This window comes from Balaenoptera physalus (genome assembly GCF_965194825.1).
Source record: "Balaenoptera physalus genome assembly, chromosome: 10".
NCBI classification, from domain to species: domain Eukaryota; kingdom Metazoa; phylum Chordata; class Mammalia; order Artiodactyla; family Balaenopteridae; genus Balaenoptera; species Balaenoptera physalus.
Window position 1 is genome coordinate 35108366 of NC_138889.1, and position 19179 is coordinate 35127544.

Below are 19179 nucleotides of genomic sequence, written 5' to 3' on the forward strand. Positions count from 1 at the left end.
TACAATGTGTGATAAACTAATGCAGCTGATTTCTTTCTTAGACTGTGAAAAATACTCTTGTTACAGTCATACCCCATACATCCTAACAATGAAATGCCAACTCCTAACTGTTACAACTTGTCGTGATGGGCTCAGATGGCGACCTGGCACTTTGAGCCCAATGTTTTACAAGTACACACTTCTAACTTCTCAGGTTACATGATTGTCACTGGCCCCTTCCCCTCCCTCCCCCCCCAATTTTGAATTAAGCCTATCTATGCATATCACATTATGGCAGTCACAGATCTAAAGAAACAATAAATACCTGATCATCATCAAGAAATATAAAAAGAGAGAAAAGGTGCTTGCTGCCTGCCAAAAATATCTGACTCTTTCTCCAGATTTAAGAACACAGCATGTGAGTATGTGTATAGTGGAAGCACTGGCATAACTGACTGTACAGATTTGTGGTCTTGTTTATTTAACCATGAAATTGCTCTTGTAAGAAACTGACATTCACCAATCAAGTAAAATGTCATTCGAATAATTCCTCACAGCTCTTTCTAATCACATCATATCGCCACCCCAATAAGGTCTTATTAAGTAACAAAGTATTTTAGTTCACTCTGTGATTTCTTATAACCATATTGTAAACTATTATATAACCACGTAACTATGAGAATGACAGTTTCTTAAGCAATAGACAGGAAAATGTTAACTAGCAGGTTTAAACTTACACCTCCAATACAGCATAAAACCACATCATTTATAATGCATCCAGTGGAAATGTACTTACTAACAGCAACAATAAAATCTTTGTGTAATTTGTAAGTCATCAGTGGTTCTGCAAGGCACCTACAATAGAGAATGAAGCAAATTTTAGAATGGCAGTATCTTCTGATTTCCCCTGACCTTTCAGTGCTTCTTTAAGAATTGGGTAATTAGGTGTATGATAAAGTCCTAGCAGGGAGTCTACAGGTAGTTCTAAAACGCAGACCTCAAAGATACCAATGCCCCTGAGCACTTCTTGCCACCACTGTATTAAAATGGGAGGCTGGGAGACAATTTTTTTTTTTTTTTTTTAACTTTGTGAGAACTATTGGACCATAGGCGCAAAATCCCTCTCAGATATGGGGGCAATAGTTAAAAATTTTTTTTTTCAAATTCAACTTGTGGAGTCTTAAAAAAATACATGAAAACCCGAATTCAAATCTAACATGAAACAGAAATTATTATTTAGTATTCATCAATTATTGCAGCCTTTTAAGTGTATTGTTTGAACAAGCACATATAAGTTCCAGAACACTAAACATAACCATTACCACCCTGTGCTATTCCACCCTAAATGAAAGAACTGTGCTAAGGAGCGAAGAAACAGGGGCTCCCTGGGATCCGTGGTGACCGCCCAAGAGGGTGACGGAGAAACCACAGCACAGCGGCAAGAGTTAAGCCCCCCTTACCTGAGGTAGTTTTTCAGCCCACTTGTTATTGTCTTATTATCCCACAGTTCAATATCAATGTCCATATCAGGAGGGGATTTGGGAGCTGAAAATAATTAAAATAAGATGTTTAAACTGTGCAATTCAAAACATCACTCACACCATTAAGAAAATGGATACTAACATAAGTAGGTCACAGAGAGAGGCATGTATTTCTTAGAATGCCAATGGAGTTAACTTTAGGATTGTTGTTTGCATGAGTTGGTGCAAAGCTCACTCTGACACTGAACCTCAAAGATTTCTTATGGAATATAGTTTTTCAAATCAGATGTTTGCTAATTGCTAACATCACAGCACACTTACTATGTATTAGGCTTATAAATAAGGAGGTGAAGGCACAGAGAGTTTAAGCAAATTACCCAAGGTCACAAAGCTTTTAACTGGCCCAGTTAAGATTCCAAGTCAGGCAATCTGAATCCCAGCATCCATAAATCTCATTGTACCTCTAGCTAATCAAAGGATACTTGAGGAAAAGTCCAGTATTATAAAAAGGGCCCCTTCTCAAATTCTGATTGTTCATCTATTACAATGGACATTAAAAGCTGAATACAAATATTAATTTTAAATATGACTCGAAAATACTCAAAGACAACCAATAATCTAGATCTCAAAGAAAACTATGGTTTGAATTTTCTATAAGAATGCAAAAATTAAGTAAGTAACTGGCTTCATCCAAAACTTACAAAATGTGGTATTCATGAGTTTCTGAACTTTGGAGTTCACTCCTCCTATTCGGTAAAGACCTAAAATGGTGATGCCTAATGAGAAGGAAAAATCACAAGAAAATGGCTTAAGACACAGCTTCCGAAGTACAGAATGTTAAAAACTCAGATATATGTCTACACAAAATCTGAAAGCTACGTATCCAATTTTACAGTCTAACTTTAGCAAACCTACCCTGGAAACACCCATCAGACATGTATTTCTTAGAGCAGACATTGAACAGTGATTTGAAAGTCTATGAAGAGCTTCAAAATAGCAAAGTACACCTGCTTATTCACCACTACTTGACTATAAAAAAGCATCCAAGATGGAAAGGGATGATCAGTATTTCTCATACTCTGTTTCCTCAGTCACAGAGTCCTGCATGTTGAACAGTTTGATGGAATTGATAGCTTCACTTTAAAGGTGAGGAAACAGATTCAGAGATTTTAGGGAACCTACTTAACTCCTCAGAACTTCTAAGTGGCAGCACCAAAATTTGAATCTAAGTTTAAAGAATTCCAAAGCCCAATAGGAGGTTTTGCTTTAGAAAAGTTTTCCTGGAACTAAAAGGCAACTGGAGAGGACTTCAGGACCGAGGTCATAACTAGAATGAGGAAAGGTGCTGAAATTGTTGACAATGACTAAAATCACTCTGAGATATAATGTAGGGAAAGAGGAGAGCTGAATTCAAGCTCCTTAGGAATCTTACCTTCCTAAAGCTTGAAAAAAAAGAAAAAAAAAACACAGAGTCCATCAATAAGAAGTAAAGTGAGGCTATATTTTGAAAATTCATTAAAAAACAAGTATGTCTGTAGTATGATTTTGATAAACTGAAGTTCAAAGTATAGTTACTTATGTGTTTGTATAACTTATAATTCATATATTACTTAAAATAAATCTCCTGTTAATAACTAAGTCTATCCTCATTCTGAGCAGTTTCTACGTAAGAAGGGACCACACAATAGTAACAGTGTACCCATCAGGCAACACTGACCTCTAGTTTCCACAGCTTGAATGCATTTTCTCACAAAGTTGAACCCTGCTTCATTTAAGTACACTGAAAGTAAAAGAAAATCATATTAAGTGTTTATGTTGCACTTGCATTCCTGCTTCAGTTGGCTCTGTAGTTTCATGGTTTGATGGCACAGGGGTTGTTACTGAATTTATCAAATATTTTGGTTAGCATATGAATTTTTATTTGGGGGTAGAAGTGAAGGAGGGAGGTTCACATTCACCAACGTTTTTATATCAACTTGCTTCATTAGAAACACAGATCTAATAATAATTATATTATTAGATATAATTAATAATTATATTCCATAGCTATTCACATATTTTTTCCCAAGAGATTCTCAAAACAACATTATGAGGTAGAGAGAAAGCTTTGCAATCTTAAGATGGTTCACCAAGTTGCTGAAAACTGCTTTTCTTTGTTCTAAGGTCTAGAGCCACATTTTAACTCAGCTCTCCTGAATTCAAGCTCAATGTTCTATTCTATTGCATTTTGAATCATATTCAAATAATTCAAAATATGCTTAGTAAGTCCGTTAAAAATCCCCCAAAGATCTTCCATTATGAAACAGCAATTTATTTTCATTGTTTTTTGACAGATTTTCTTTAGATTTTTCAAATTTTCTTAAGGTTTGGGGGCCAGATCAAGTTAGATTACTTGTTTAAAGAGAAAGGATTTAAAAATACCAAGTAACACTCAGAGGAAAAATTTAAAAATTTTTTGATACTATAATAAAATTTTTCATCAGATGTGGTGTACATATTGTATTTCTTAATATTCCCAAATCATAATATATGAAGACAATTCAAACCAATAGAAAATTAAAACTGGTTTCCATTTAATGATGGTGGATTAAATACATCCATGTAACTACACAGATTCACAGACAAAAAAATATATATCAAAAAATTATGCTAAAAAAAATAGGTGCCAGGAAAGACAAAAAACTTTGAAGAAATCCTAGACAATGAAAATCACTGAAACGGAATTGACTGAAAAGTTTGAGAAATCTGAGATTAGAAATGAGAAATCAAAAAACTAGAAGTACTACAATGCGATATCACCCCATACCTGTCAGAATGGCCATCAAAAAAACAAAAAAACAAAAACACAAGTAACAACTGTTGCCAAGGATGTAAAGAAAAGAGAATCCTTGTATACCATTGGTAGGAATGTAAACTAGTGCAGCCACTGTGGAGAACAGTATGGAGGTTTCTCAAAAAACTAAAAATAGAACTAGCATATGACTCACCAATTCCACTCCTGGGTATATAGCCAAAAAAACCCAAAATATTAATTCAAAAAGATACATGTACCCCAGTGTTCACTGCAGCATTATTTACAATTGCCAAGATATGGAAACAACCTAAGTGTCCATCAGCAGATGAATGGATAAAGAAGATGTGGTATATATACACACAATGGAATACTACTCAGACATAAAAAATAATAGCAGCAATTGGGTATTATGCTAAGTGAAACAAGTCAGACGGAGAAAGACAAATACTGTATGATATCACTTATATGTGGAATCTAAAAAATACAACAAACTAGTGAATATAACAAAAAAGAAGCAGACTCACAGATATAGAGAACAAACTAGTGGTTACCAGTGGTTATCTGTGGAATCTAAAAAATACAACAAACTAGTAAATATAACAAAAAAAGCAGATACAGATATAGAGAACAAACTAGTTGCTACCAGTGGGGGAGGAGTGGGAGGTACAAACTATTGGATGTAAGATAGGCTCAAGGGTGTATTGTACAAAATGGAGAATATAGCCAAAATTTTGTAATAATTTTGTAAATGGAAAGTAACCTTTAAAAATTGCATAAAAATTTTTTAAAAATTAAAAAAATCTAGAGGTACTGACTTGGTAGAATATTTATTATACGTTGTTAGGCAAAAAAAAGTAATCTATAGGACAATACAACCCAATTTCTTAAAACATAAAATTTGAGGGTATGAATGTTTCTATTTTCCTAGGAAAAAGCTCTAGAAAGATCATGCAAATTGCAAGTAAGAAAGAAAAGGACAGAAGGTAGAAATTGTCATTTTTATTCATTGGATTTTGTAACTATTTTATATATCTTCTAAATTAGTTTTTAGAAATAAAAAATAGATTTAAACATGTAAAAATGCCAAAACTAAAATATGTATTGCTACCAATAGGAACTGGCTTATTTGTGTGTCCCCATGCCCTAGATGTCAAGGGAACAGACTCAGTGAATGCTTTGGGTGAACTCAACATACAAGAATGAATGGCCATTAATCAAGCATCTTTCTAGCGCTGACTACCTACATGAGAGGTGAGCTTCTTTGGGCACCAATAGGGGATTGCTTACTTCCAATAACCCAAAATGCCAAGCACAGCATTATAGTATGAATACATACAGATAATTTAAAATATTTATTGAACATAGGAAAAAAACAGGTAGAATAGAGAAGTAAGGAATCAAATATTAATTTTGATTTTTAATAACAGAAACTGAGCCAACAAATGTAACCCTGGTAAAAATGATACACTAGCATTTTGTATCAATTAAAACTGCAAGTTCCTGACATTTATAACATTTGGTTCTTGAGGTCACATTTTTCAACTTTTCAATAAAATGTATTAAAAGAAAGAGAAATCCATTTTTTAAAAATTTCAATAAAACCTGCCCTTGGCTAAATGAACGAAAATAATTGTTATATATAAAAACAGATTTTCTTTAAATATCCATTTTGAGAAAAATAAGTAATAACCAGGCTATATCTTGAAGGTATACTGGGATATTTGGTGGCAATACCCCATTCTATCCTAGTAAACCAGTATCACAGGCTAATTATGAAGAAGAAAATCTTACAAACATTCAGTCTGACTGCCAGGTCATTCCATGCGTGCCACTGTCCTGATGTGTCCCATGGACCTTGTGTTTTAGCTCTCTTCACGTGAGTAAATAAAACATTATCGATCAATTCAGAAATGTGAAAAAATACACTGTGTTGGCAAAAATAACCATGCATTTTTGTTTTGTTTCCTTTGAACATCCTTTTCTATTGCCTGAAAGAGTATAGAGAGGTTCCGTGGTGCAGAGGTAGCACCCAATCTCAGCTCTACTATTTACTGCTGTGTGGATGGAAGTGTGCCTATTAACTTTTATGAACTCTAGTTCTTTCATCTATAAAATGAGGGAAATAACAATACCTATGTTAAAGGGTTGTAGTAAGATGAAGACAAAATCCACATGAAGCACTGAAGAGTGGAAAACAATGGAACAAACCTAATCAGATGCTAGTTTCCTTCCCCATGTGCTCCTATCCACACATCACTGAGAAACAGAAGAAGAAACGGTAAAAAAAAAAAAGGGTCAGCCACTAGTACTAACCAGATGAAAGAGACAGTAGTTACTCTCCCATTTAGCAGCTGTATTACTGGACACAGTTTTAATCTCTCTCATCCTCAGATTCCTCTTCTATACAGTAAGGATAATAGTAGTATTGTCTTCACAGGGCTATTCACAGATGAAATACGTTAACATTTGCAAAGCTCCTAGAATAGTACTTGGAATATAGTAAGTGCTGCAGAAGTGTTGGCTGTTATCATCGTCATCATCATTATTGGCTAGAGGAGAATATAAAATCTACACATGTCAATCACATGTATTCTTCGGGCCTGGCTGAAGTCACGGGGGCTTGAGGTACTATCTGCCAGAAGTGTTATTTTTCAGAGGCATACTATATTACTTATTTTTAAAATATTTGGGGCCAGGGCAATTATCTATTTTTTTCTTTTAATATAAATTTATTTATTTATGTTTGGCTGCGTTGGGTCTTTGTTGCTGCACGTGGGCTTTCTCTAGTTGTGGTGAGCAGGGTGTAAGCTTCATTGTGGTGCGCGGACTTCTCATTGTGGTGTCTTCTCTTGTTGTGGAGCACGGGCTCTAGGCGTGCGGGCTTCAGTTGTTGTGGCATTCAGGCCTCAGCAGTTGTGGCTCGCGGGCTCTAGAGCGCAGGCTCAGTAGTTGTGGCACACGGGCTTAGTTGCTCCGTGGCATGTGGGATCTTCCTGGACCAGGGATCGAACCCGTGTCCCCTGCATTGGCAGGGGGATTCTTAATCCCTGCACCACCAGGGAAGCCCACAATGATCTATTCCTTTAAAAAAATGGAGATCAGGCATAAACCACTCAGGCCCTGTGAATCTAGCTGACCACTGAAGAGACAACAAGTTGGATATGCAGATATATGTCCCTATACTCTCATTAAACGTCAATAATCACAATGAACAAACACATCCTCTCATTGGAATGGAACTGTAGTAGCCTGGGATTACTTCACTCATATTTGCTGCTCCTTCCTGCAGGAAGATTATGTTTCTTAGCTCCCTCTAAGACAGACTTGCTCATATGATATGCACTAGCCAACAAAATATGAATGGAAGTCACAAATGTCATTATCCATCAGCTAGGAAGAGCTGGTATGTATTGTGCAAGCCTGCCATTTTTTTTCCCCCCTCTGGTACAAGATCATCACTGTTACAGAGAGAAGGTACTACATGAGCTTGGGTTTTAGAGTAAAAATTATGTATAAGAAAATCACAGCTGACCTGAATGGACATATCGCATATTCAAGAGATGAACGTTTATTGTGGTTAAGTCTCTGAGACCACAGCATACCCTGGCCAGTTCTGATTTAATCATGTGTAACTTAAACAGATTGCTATGGCAAAAAGGACTAAATGGAATAAAGCCAATCCCACACACTTCGCTTTTCCTCGCTTATCTGGTATTTATCAGAGTTTCTGGCTACTGATTTGTCAATTCATATAAAAAGGCAGCACCCGTTCGTGGCTGCCTTACAAACTACTGATCAACAGTGCCTTCATGCAAGCACTCAGCAGTTTCTGCTGAGGTCTGAGGAGAAGAAGGCGATATGGCTTAAAAAGGCTTTAACACCCTCTGTCTCCCAGTGAGTGATGGAGGAGGAAGTCACAAGGAGTGGTGCTTCTGAGGGAAGTCAGAGACAAACACATTTGGTAAAGGAAACCTTTCCACCTTCCAAAGTCATGAAGGGGTTACTACACTTAGTATGCTAGTGCTAATGAAAATTCAGCAAAAATAGGTCTCTATAGCTTAAAAAAGAAAAACTGGGAACTCCTTAATGTTCAAATGAGAAGTCAGTGGAAGGGGTTCTTACTAAATAAAATCACACCATTAAAAGCTGATAATTTATCCTGATTCTTTCTTTAGTGGAGGGCAAGTACTCCTGCTGCAGCGGTAGAGAGGGGAGCATATCCATCTGTCTGAAGTACGAACTACTGAATCAGGGCTCAGTGCCTGGCCCAGAGCAGGCAGCCAACACGTGCTTACTGATCTATAGCTGGCTAGTTATTGGTTTGTAGCTGGCTTGCTCAAGTACCCTCTCTGGCTTCTACAAGGGTTAGAGCTTATCAGCTAACAGGAGTTGCTTTTGTCAACTCCTCTCCAGGGCTCTTACCCCAGCCCAGTATCTCTCCATAGAGAGGACCAGAGGGGTATGCAGAATACAACTACCACAAATTCCCAGGAATTGAAATCCTACAATATTAATGATACCTGGCCTTTGGGGGTAAAGAGGAAGATTGGCTAATGTAAAGAACTTAATTTAGTCAATCAAAAGTTAAGTAGAAACATTACTATTTCCCTCTGGCAACTATTCAGGGCTAAAATTTTTATTGAAACTCAAGTAAAGTTTCCATAAGGCAGTTTAGCAGCACAAAAGCTATTAATCTCAACAGAATTCAAAAAGCCATGAGGAGAAAAAAAAGAAAGAATTGTTTTCCATGCAGCTAACAAAGCAAAAGTCCTTGTACCTTCAATTTCCTAGTAATTAAAAACCCAGCATGTCCTTACAGATGTAATCTACTTGGCCTTACAATACATTCTCAGGGTTGACAAAACAAAGCAGCACTTGTCTTTAATTTCCAGTTCACATTTCTAGTCTGCCATTTCAGATTAAAAGGCCCCTATCACAGACAACTAATATCATACTATACATGGCTTGAAAGAAACAGGAAAAGAAGATGAGTGCATTTAATGGCGTTTGTGGTTCCCACAGGACATTTTCTCTTTTCCCTAAAGGTAGCAGTTAACTCTCCACAGCCCCGGCCCAAACTATTTTCTCTTTCTGCTCTGCCCATGAAGAAGACTTGAGCTCTGACCCTCTTCCTGGGTCTCAGTGATGGAAACAGAACTGTATTTGCTCAGTGGCCTTGGGGAGAAGAACTGAACTATCTAAATAGCAGTAGGAAGTGCCAAAACATTTGTGACAGATGGCGCTTGCCAAGGATAAGAATGAGTTCACTTTTTCTGTTTGTTGCTGGAGAGAATACATTCCCTGGGCACACATGGGAAAAGCCACTGAAACACAGAGTGGTAGAAATCTGGAGTTGTTGGGAAATTATAAAATTATCTTCTAGTCCAATCCCTTTGATTTTGTACATGAGAACTGAATGTTAGGAGACTACCACTACACAGCTGAGTAGTGACTTTTAATAGCAGAAACATCATTTGAAAGAACTTCCTTTTTCTTATTCACAATGATTGGAATAAAGTAGTTCCAAAATGGAGTATCGTTGAACTGAATTGCATGAGAGAATGAGAACTAGAAACCTTTCCTTTCGCAATTCCCAATTTCTCCAGACCTAGGGTAGAGGGACCAGCTGAAAAGCCACCAAATCAAATGTATGTGTGAGTGGGGACAAGGCTCAGGGCACCAAGAGACAATGCCAGAGAAAGCAAGCCTAGGAAAAAAGGCAACTGCCTCTGTCCCTGTTAACAACTGGTCCCATGATGAAAGTCTCATGACAGAAAAGGTGTCTCAAGACAGATAATTTGCTTCTTTGAAAAATGAGCTCAAATGGCGGAATTATATTTTCAATGGCACGGCTTGAGGAACAGTTTAGTTCTAATCTTTCTTTTTTTTTTTTTTTTTTTAAGTTCTAATCTTAATTGAGTGATAATCTGTGTAGTAAGTACTCTCAAAATAAATCCATTCCCAAACTCTTATAATTTCAAGAAAAGGATACTGTGGTATATTTTACAACCAGAAAAGTATCTGTGGATTTAATATCCTGTAACTGACCAATGCTCTAGTTTTTTAACTTGATGCTTTTTTCATAAAGACGAGTCAAATCTTCCTTCTCTACTAAATTATGTTAGTCTCATTTACAGCATCTAGATTCTGAAAATGGTAAATTAAGAGTAACCACAAAGTAGGGAGACTTTTTCAGGTTAGGCTTGTAAAGAGTCTCATTACAGTCACAGCATAGTTTCACTCTCCATTGAACAGCATATGTTCTCTGTATATTCACAGTATGGCCCTATTTTAGGACACTAGATAGTTCTTCGACTGTCTGTTGCTTTTAGGGTTTTCAGTGAAAGCACAGACACATGACTACTCCCAATTGCTGACATTCAAAACAGTTTTTTATCTGAGTTTTATATTTTACCATCCTAAGCTTGATTGTTATCTTCCGCAGTTCAAAAACACACATGCCCAGCAAAACTGAGTTTCCAAAGGGTAACAGGAATAATTTAAGATAAGTGGAATCCATCTGAATTACCAAGGCTATAAAGAAGCACTTCTCAAGATGGCAAATGAATCAAGGCTGGTATTGGTTTCAAATACCAACTGCGAGAGAAGTTACAGACTAAAATTGACATAACGCCACCTCGGAGGAGAGTCAAGGGTCAAAAAGGGACATAGATGTCAGAAAACAAAATGATGTATAGAGAAATGGTGGAAGGGGCAAACATAAAGAAGACACAAGCTGCTGAACTCATAACATGATGAACTCGCATGATTTACTCAAGATCAGAGAAAGAGGTTTGAGAACTTCACAATCACTGGCATATAATTTTGAGCTGAAACAAATAAAATTCTGGACCTATTACTAGGAAGAAAACATGATGCTACTCTTAATAGGATCAAGTGCTTGAATCTGGAATACTGTTTAGCATAAAGATATGTCCTAGGAGTCATTAAATCACTGGAAAAATAGTGGCTGATAAGACACATGATAAAAGAGAAAGGGGTAAAATTACAGCCTGAGGAAGAGATTCAAAAGTCCATTAATAAACTTTAGGCCTTGATATAGTAGATTGTTCAAAATTATATGCAAAAAGATTAAATTCTGAGGACTTGGAAAGGCACTTCATTGCATGTTGGATTGAAAATATTTAGAAAGCCTCCTTCACGCAAATTGGCAACACCAAAAAGTCCACCCCACAGCAAGGAGGAGCTTAGTTGTAGAAGGTGAAATCAATCCTGTGCCTCTACTAGTCAGAGTTTCTTTTATTGGCGGCATATGCCATAGTCTTGACTTTTAAAACAGAGTACTGATTCTGTCCAGGTAAGCAAATATGAATCTCCAAGAATGTGTAAAAACAACCCAAAACAAGTGTTATTTTGGATAACTTGGCTTTATACCAATGTAGCAAGACCTTTTGAAATGACTATGCAATTTCACATGTAACTTCTTAGAATGTTTAGAATACTTAAAAAGATGTTATTTTCTACATTTGTAAGCAAATTTACTAGACTACAAAAGATGCCTAGTGTTTAGGAAGATTATATTTTGCCAGAATCACAAATTTGTCCCATTAGGGTGTTGAGTTTGAGAGAATGAAATTTACTAGTTTTGTATTTATAATTTGACATGTCTGTAGAAGCTTGATTGATTAAATGTATAAGTGGGAGAATTTTATCAAATTTATGGAAAAATAAAGAAGTGAAAATGACTTACTTTTAAAATTAGTACATTTATAAATAAGAGCTGTATGTTGATTAAAAATAGGATTAAAGAAACATTATGGCTTAAGACAAAATAATAAAAATAAAACTCAAAAATAGGTTTAAGATTTATAACTTCAAGTACTACCTATTAATAGAGCAAAGGTAATTTAAAGATTCTTTTCATGATCAAAATCTCCCCCTGGGCAATAAAAGCCTAGTGGCACTGAGTAAGAATAAGAGCAAATATGTGCTGAGCACACATCTCAGGGAAGGCCTGCATGGAGAACTATGGAGAAGAGATGGAATCTGTCACCAGGAGTTCAGGGAACTAGGTGGAAAACTGAAACATCATATCAAGAGCCAGAATGTGATAAATCATACAAACACATGGACTCTCAGACACCTATTTCTCTGAAACACGTATCAATTTATAATTACACATGGTGGCACAATGATGTTTCAGGTGCCTAAGACTACAGGAAAGCTGATTTCCAGAAGAGTGAGTCTTTACTACAAGAAGCACAAACTCCCTCCATCACAGCATAAGAACATTTGATAACTTTCTCACTCAAATTACCTAGTTATGATAAAAACCCTAGTTCCAAGGTGCATTAAGTATCAAATATATTCTGATTGACTTAACCACATCCCCATTCAAAAGCTCTATTCAATATCATATATATATTCATTTGTTTTTCAGGAAGGATTTGTCCTTGAGTAGGTTCATTTGAATTTGAAAGGACTATCTTTATACTGGATATGAACAATGAAACCAATGTTAGAAAACACATTTCAAACTCTACTCAAATGCAAATTACACAACAGATTACTTTTTAGGTAATTGTTTAGAATGAACATTCAGTACTTACAAACCTCTTATCGGTTGGTTAATGTTTCCCTGATTAGATAAAAGTGGGCAATGAAAGATTTTATACTAATCACTCTGATTGGCAAAAAAGAAAGGAACACAAGAATAAAAACTGGAAATATTATTTTAACTCTTTAACATTAAAGGTATTTTAAATCATGCATTTTCTTTTGATAATTTCTGAAATTAATCACTAGGAAGAATTTCATCCAGATAAAATGATAGGTTTTTGCATACACTCAATATTTATTACTTTCAAATGAGTGCTTTCCCAGTTTTTATCATTACTCCATTCTAACTTGTATTTTAATAACAATCCAAAAGTCAGGCTTATTAAGGCTGTTTTAAAAATAAATTTAGACATCATGAAAGTCAATTGAGTTAAATAAAATTTGAAAGTGCTTTAAAGGATATACACATAACCTTAGAAACATATAAAATTTGACTTTAAATGTCAAATAATTTGACTATGTAGATTACATATGAAGATACCCTAAACTAACCAAGGATTAAAGGTGGCAGATGACTAAAAAGGATTCAGAATATGATGGAAAATACATAAAATGTGTTCATTCAGAATGGTTTGACACAAATTCAGTAATAATACAGCCACAACATGTTTTCCTACATATCCCATGTGTTATGACAATGTCTTACACTTCACAATCTTGGGCATAATCTCCTAAAATTAGCAGTGTTCATATCTTCAGTTTTGTAAATTGGAGCAGAGAAAATAAGATAAAGAAACCCTCTATTGCCATTAAAAAGAAATCAAACTAAATATCAATTGCCTCCAATCTCTTTCTGGGATAAAGCAGGGTACATACTTATAAGTAATGAACACCAAATAAATAAAATAATTTTGGTTACTATAAAGCCCAGTAGTTAGTGGTTTTAACATGAGAAACTCTGAATGAAAATTTCAAATTTGCTGAGTACCATCAGGTCAAAGGTGTACTACTATGATTTTTCCAGCGTTAACTTTTAATATCACATAATACCTCTGTGATAAAAATAACTACATGGTGGGGGTTGGGTTAAGATGCCAGCATACGAAGATCCTGAATTCACCTCCTCCCATAGACACACCAAATCTACAACTACATATGGATCTGAAAAAGACCTGAATACTAGCTAAACATCACCTCCACAACAAAGGATAAAAGGACCACATCAAGATGGGTAGGAGAGTCAGAAGCGCAGTCTCACCGAAAACCTCACCTCTGGCACAGCAACCCACAAGCACAAGGGATCTCACAAATATGGAACTTCTCCCTGAGGAGCTAGGGGTTCGTGCCCCACATCTGGTACCCCAACGCTTACAACCTGCACTGGAGAGATGAGTGCCCAATACTTTTGGCTTTGAAAACCAACAAAAGGATGTGGGGACAGAAAAGTTTGCCCTTAAAGGGCTCACGTACAGACTCATTCACCTCAGGACCCAGTGCAAAACCAAGTTTGAAAAGCTCCTAGACCATACATGAAGGAGATTCATTAGCTAAGATTAAAGGGTCTTTGGGACTTTCTCCTGGGACAGAGGTGCTGGTGAGCAACATTTTTGTGCTCTCACTCCACACTGCAAGAGTTAAAGGACCTGACTTGCTTCCGTGCTCTCCTCTGGTCCCACTGAAGCCAGGGGGGCTTACCCCACCCTCACGTGTCCCTGTAGTTCTGCTGCAGCCCATTATCTCACACTGCCCCCATGTGTTCCTGTGGCTTTGAGGCAGGAGATAGATGGGCCCCATGCTGAGCAGCTGGAGTTTGTCCTCTATGGACAGATACTCCAAGATGAAGACAATAACGGGAGGGAGGAGAAGCTGAGCCCTGCCCCAATAAGAAATAAAGAGACCACATATTCTTCATTCTTGAAGTCAAGGAGACCATCCTGACTATACATGCACAGAAAGGCTCCTCGGAGGTCAAAAGGGAGGGGGTGACACTCCATAGTAAGTGATGTCAACCTACCCATAGGCCTCTTCGCTAGAATCCATCTTGGCTAAGAGATGTGCGCGCACACATGGGAGGACCTTGAGATAAACCAAATACGGATTCAGAGCCAGGCAAAGCAAGATGATTGACCAGAAGAAATGCCCCATATAAGTGATTCAAACTACCACGAGGGTGTGACTCTCTCTGAGTCAGCCTGAGTCTATTCACATGTACCTTTTTTCCTCCTAATAAACACTTTACTTGTTTCACTACTTTCTGTTTCTTTGTGGGAATTCAAGGCCAGGGGCCTTGTCACTGGCCACTGTCCCTCATGGTCTAGTGGCTAGGATTCAGCACTCTCACTGCCATGGCCTGACATCAATCTCTGGTTGGGCAACCGAAATTCTGCTTCAAGCCGCTGCAGGCTGAGGCCACCCAAGATCAGCCTCACTGTGACCATCATGTGCTTCTGCAGCACCACGGCAGCCAGCAGTCCCACCCAGGCTCTCCTGTGGCCCATGAAGCCAGCAGGCACATGCATTCCACGTGCAAGACAGTCCTTGAGCACCTGGCTATGGTGTCCAGGGAGGCTTGCATTTCTGGGCCTTATGGCTCTGAAATAATTGAGGAGAGAGTTCATGGTATGGAACCACCCCTAAGACACTGACAGCATACTGAAACACATCCCCAGACTTCTTGGGAAAAAGCCCTATTTACTTGTCCCAGAGCTTAAACCAGAGGGGAAGGCTTCAAGTTTACCACACACCTAGAAGCTAGGGAGGAGCTCTCGGGGAATACAGACTGGGGGATGCCATCTTTGCACTATCCCTTGGCCTCGTGACAGATCACCTGTACCTTCCAGAGAGGAGTTTATGCACTCATTTGGAGCCCTGTCTTTTGCAACTGTCACCAAGGGGACACCTCCAAATCACCTGGTCTTGAGGCCAGTAGGGAGTTACAACCATGGTCACACAATACTATATATACATGTGTTCTTTAAAAGCTGCTACCTGAGGGTCTTCATTCCAAACAGCCTGAAACTAGGTGTGGAATTAGATCCCTCCCTTTGGAACACTGATAGGTCTTGGCACAACCTCTGGGACTTATCAAGAAAAAAATTAAACACTTAGATAATTACAAATGTTCCAGAGACAACAAACAGTTAGGGCAGGGTTGAAAAATCAGGTTCATCTCCTACACAGGGCCACTCCTTCAAGACTGGGAGAGGTAACTGTATTGCCTTATATGTAGAAACAAACACAGAGAGATAAGCAAAATGAGAAAACAGAGGAATATATTCCAAACAAAAGAAAAGATAAAAATCCAGGAAAAAAAAAACCTTGCTGAAATGGAGGTAATTTACCTGCTAAAGAGTTTAAAGTAATGGACATAGAGATGCTCACTGATCTCTTGGAAGAAAAGATGAACACAATGAGAACTTCCACAAAGAGACAGAAAATAAAAGTAAGTACCAAAAATAAATCACGGAGCTGAAGAATACTGTAACTGAAAAGAAAAATACACTAGAGGTTTTCAATAGCAGACTAGATGAAGCAGAAAGGATCAGCAACCTGGAAGACAGGACAGTGGAATTCATCCTAACAGATCAGAAGGAAAAAAAAAAAAAAGATTACTTAAGAGACCTATGGTGCAACATCAAGAGGAATGACATTCTCATTGTAGGGGTCCCAGAAGGAGAATAGAGAGAAAAAGGGGAAGAACATTTATTTGAAGAAATAATGGCTAAAAACATCCCTAATTGGGGGAAAGAAACAGACATTGAAGTCTAGGAAGCACAGAGAATTCCAAATAAGACGAACCCAAAGAGATCCAAAACAAGCACATTATAATTAAAATGTCAAAAGTTAAAGACAAGGAGAGAATCATAAAAGAAGCAAGAGAAAAACAACTTGCTACATATAAAGGAAGCCCCATAAGATTAACAGCTGATCTTTCAGTAAAAAATTTCAAGTCCAGAAGGGAATGGCACAATATATTCAAAGTGTTGAAAAGAAAAAACTTTCAACCAAAAATATTCTACAGGCAAGGTTATCATTCAGAACCGAAGGAGAGATAAAGAGTTTTCTACAGAAGCAAAAGCTAAAGGAGATCATCAACACTAAATCTGCCTTACAAGAAATGTTAAAGGGACTTCTTCAAGAAGAAAAAAAAGGGTATTAAATAGTAACATGAAAACATAAAAAAGTCAAAATCTCATGGGTAAAGGCAAATATATAGTAAAGTTAGTGGATTAACCATTTATAAAGCTGGTATAAAGGTTAAAAGACAAAAGTAGTAAAGTTAACTGTAACTACAATAATTAAGGGATACAGAAACAAGATGTAAATATAACATCAAAAACATAAAATGAGGGTGGGAGAAGTAAAAATGTACAGTTTTTAGAATGTGTCCAAACTTAAGTTGCTATCAGCTTATAACAGAGTACTATACACACACACACACACACACACACACACACACACAAACGTAGTTTTTCTATATATGAACCTCATGGAAAGCACAAACCAAAAACTTATAGTAGATACACTAAAGATAATGAGAAAGAAATCTGTACACAACATGAAAGAAAGTCATCAAACCACAAAGGAAGAGAGCAAGAAAAGAAAGAAAGGAACAGAGAAGAACTATAAAAGCAGCCAGAAAACAAGTTGCAAAATGGCAATAAGTACATACTTGTTAATAACTACTTTAAATTTAAATGGACAAAATTCTCCAATCAAAAGCCATAGAGTGGCTGAATGGATTAAAAAACAAGACACAATTATATGTTGCCTACAAGAGATTCAGTTCAGATCTAAGGACACAAACAGGCTGAAGGTGAAGGGATGAAAAAAGAAAAGGAAACAAAACAAAAACAAAAGGAAAACTGGTGTAGCTATACTTATATCAGACAAAACAGACTTTAAAACAAAGACTGTAATAAAAGACAAAGAAGGGCATTACAGAATGATAAAGGATTCAATCCAACAAGAGGTTATAACATTTTAAAATATATATGAAACAACATAGGAGCACCTTAATATAGAAAGCAGACATTACCAGACCTAAGGGGAGAACCTGACAGCAATACAATAATAGTAGGGGACTTTAACACCCTACTACCATCAATGGACAGATCATCCAGACAGAAAATAAGGAAACACTGGCCTTAAACAGCATATTAGACCAGATATACTTAATAGACACGTATAGAACATACCATCCAAAAGCAGCAGAATACACATTCTTCTCAAGTGCACATGGAACATTCTCCAGGATAGATTACATTTTATGCCACAAAACAAATCTCAATAAATTTAAGAAGACTGAAATCATATAAAACTTCTTTTACAACCACAATGGTACGAAACTAGACCTACAAGAAGAAAACTGGAAAAATCACAAATACGTGGAGATTAAATAACATGCTACTGAACAAGCAATGGGTCAGTGAAGAAATCCGAGGGGAAATCAATAAATAATATGAACAATGAAAATGGAAATACAACATTCCAAAATCTATGGGACAAAGCAAAAGCAGTTGTAAGAGGGAAGTTTATAGCAATACAGGCCTACCTAAAGAAAAAAGACAAATCTCAAACAGTCTAACTTTAAACCTAAAGTAAGTAGAAAAAGAAGAATGAAGTCCAAAGGTAGTAGAAGGAAGGAAATAATAAAGATCAGTGTGAAAATAAATAAAACAGAGACTAAAAAAATATTTAAAAAATCGATTAAACCAAGAGCTAGTTCTTCAAAAAGATAAACAAAATGGACAAATCTTTAGCTAGACTAACCAAGAATAAAAGAGAGAGGGCTCAAATAAGTAAAGTCGAAAATGAAAGAGGAGAAATTACAACCGATACCAGAGAAATACAAAGGATCATGAGAGACTACTAAGAACAATTATATGCCAACAAATTGGATAACCTAGAATATAGAAACATATCATCTTCCAAGACTTAATTATAAAGAAATAAAATATCTGAATAGACTGATTATTAGTAAAGAGATTGCAAAAAAATCCCAACAAACAAAAGTACAGGATCAGAGAGTGTCACTCATGGATTCTATCAAACACCCAAAAATTAAATACCTATCCTTCTCAAACTCATCCAAAAATTGAAGAAGAGGGAACATTTCCAAACTCATTTTATGAGGCCAGCATTATCCTGATACCAAAATCAGACAAGGGCACCACAAAAAAGAAAATTATAGGTCAATACCCCTGATGAAAATAGATGTAAAAATCTTCAACAAAATATTAGCAAACTGAATTCAACAATATATAAAAAGAATCATACAACATGATCAAGTGAGACTTATTCCAAGGATCCAAGGCTAGTTCAATATCCACAAATCAGTAAACATGATACATACATTTACAAAATGAAGGATAAAAATCATATGATCATTTCCATAGATGCAGA

The 19179-nt window shown here is 36.6% G+C and overlaps 1 protein-coding gene across 2 annotated transcripts in view; it reads right to left on the reverse strand.

Moving 5' to 3' along the window:
- The window catches only part of ARHGAP42 (Rho GTPase activating protein 42), a 295441-nt gene that overhangs the window by 36494 nt on the left and 239768 nt on the right, over nt 1-19179 (reverse strand). For both annotated transcript variants that reach the window (XM_082409915.1, XM_082409914.1), the window contains exons 13-16: nt 3178-3240; nt 2162-2236; nt 1440-1524; nt 776-834 (exon numbers count right to left, since the gene is read on the reverse strand). In XM_082409915.1, the coding sequence (XP_082266041.1) occupies nt 776-834; nt 1440-1524; nt 2162-2236; nt 3178-3240 (282 nt within the window). The remainder of the gene's footprint in view (nt 1-775; nt 835-1439; nt 1525-2161; nt 2237-3177; nt 3241-19179) is intronic.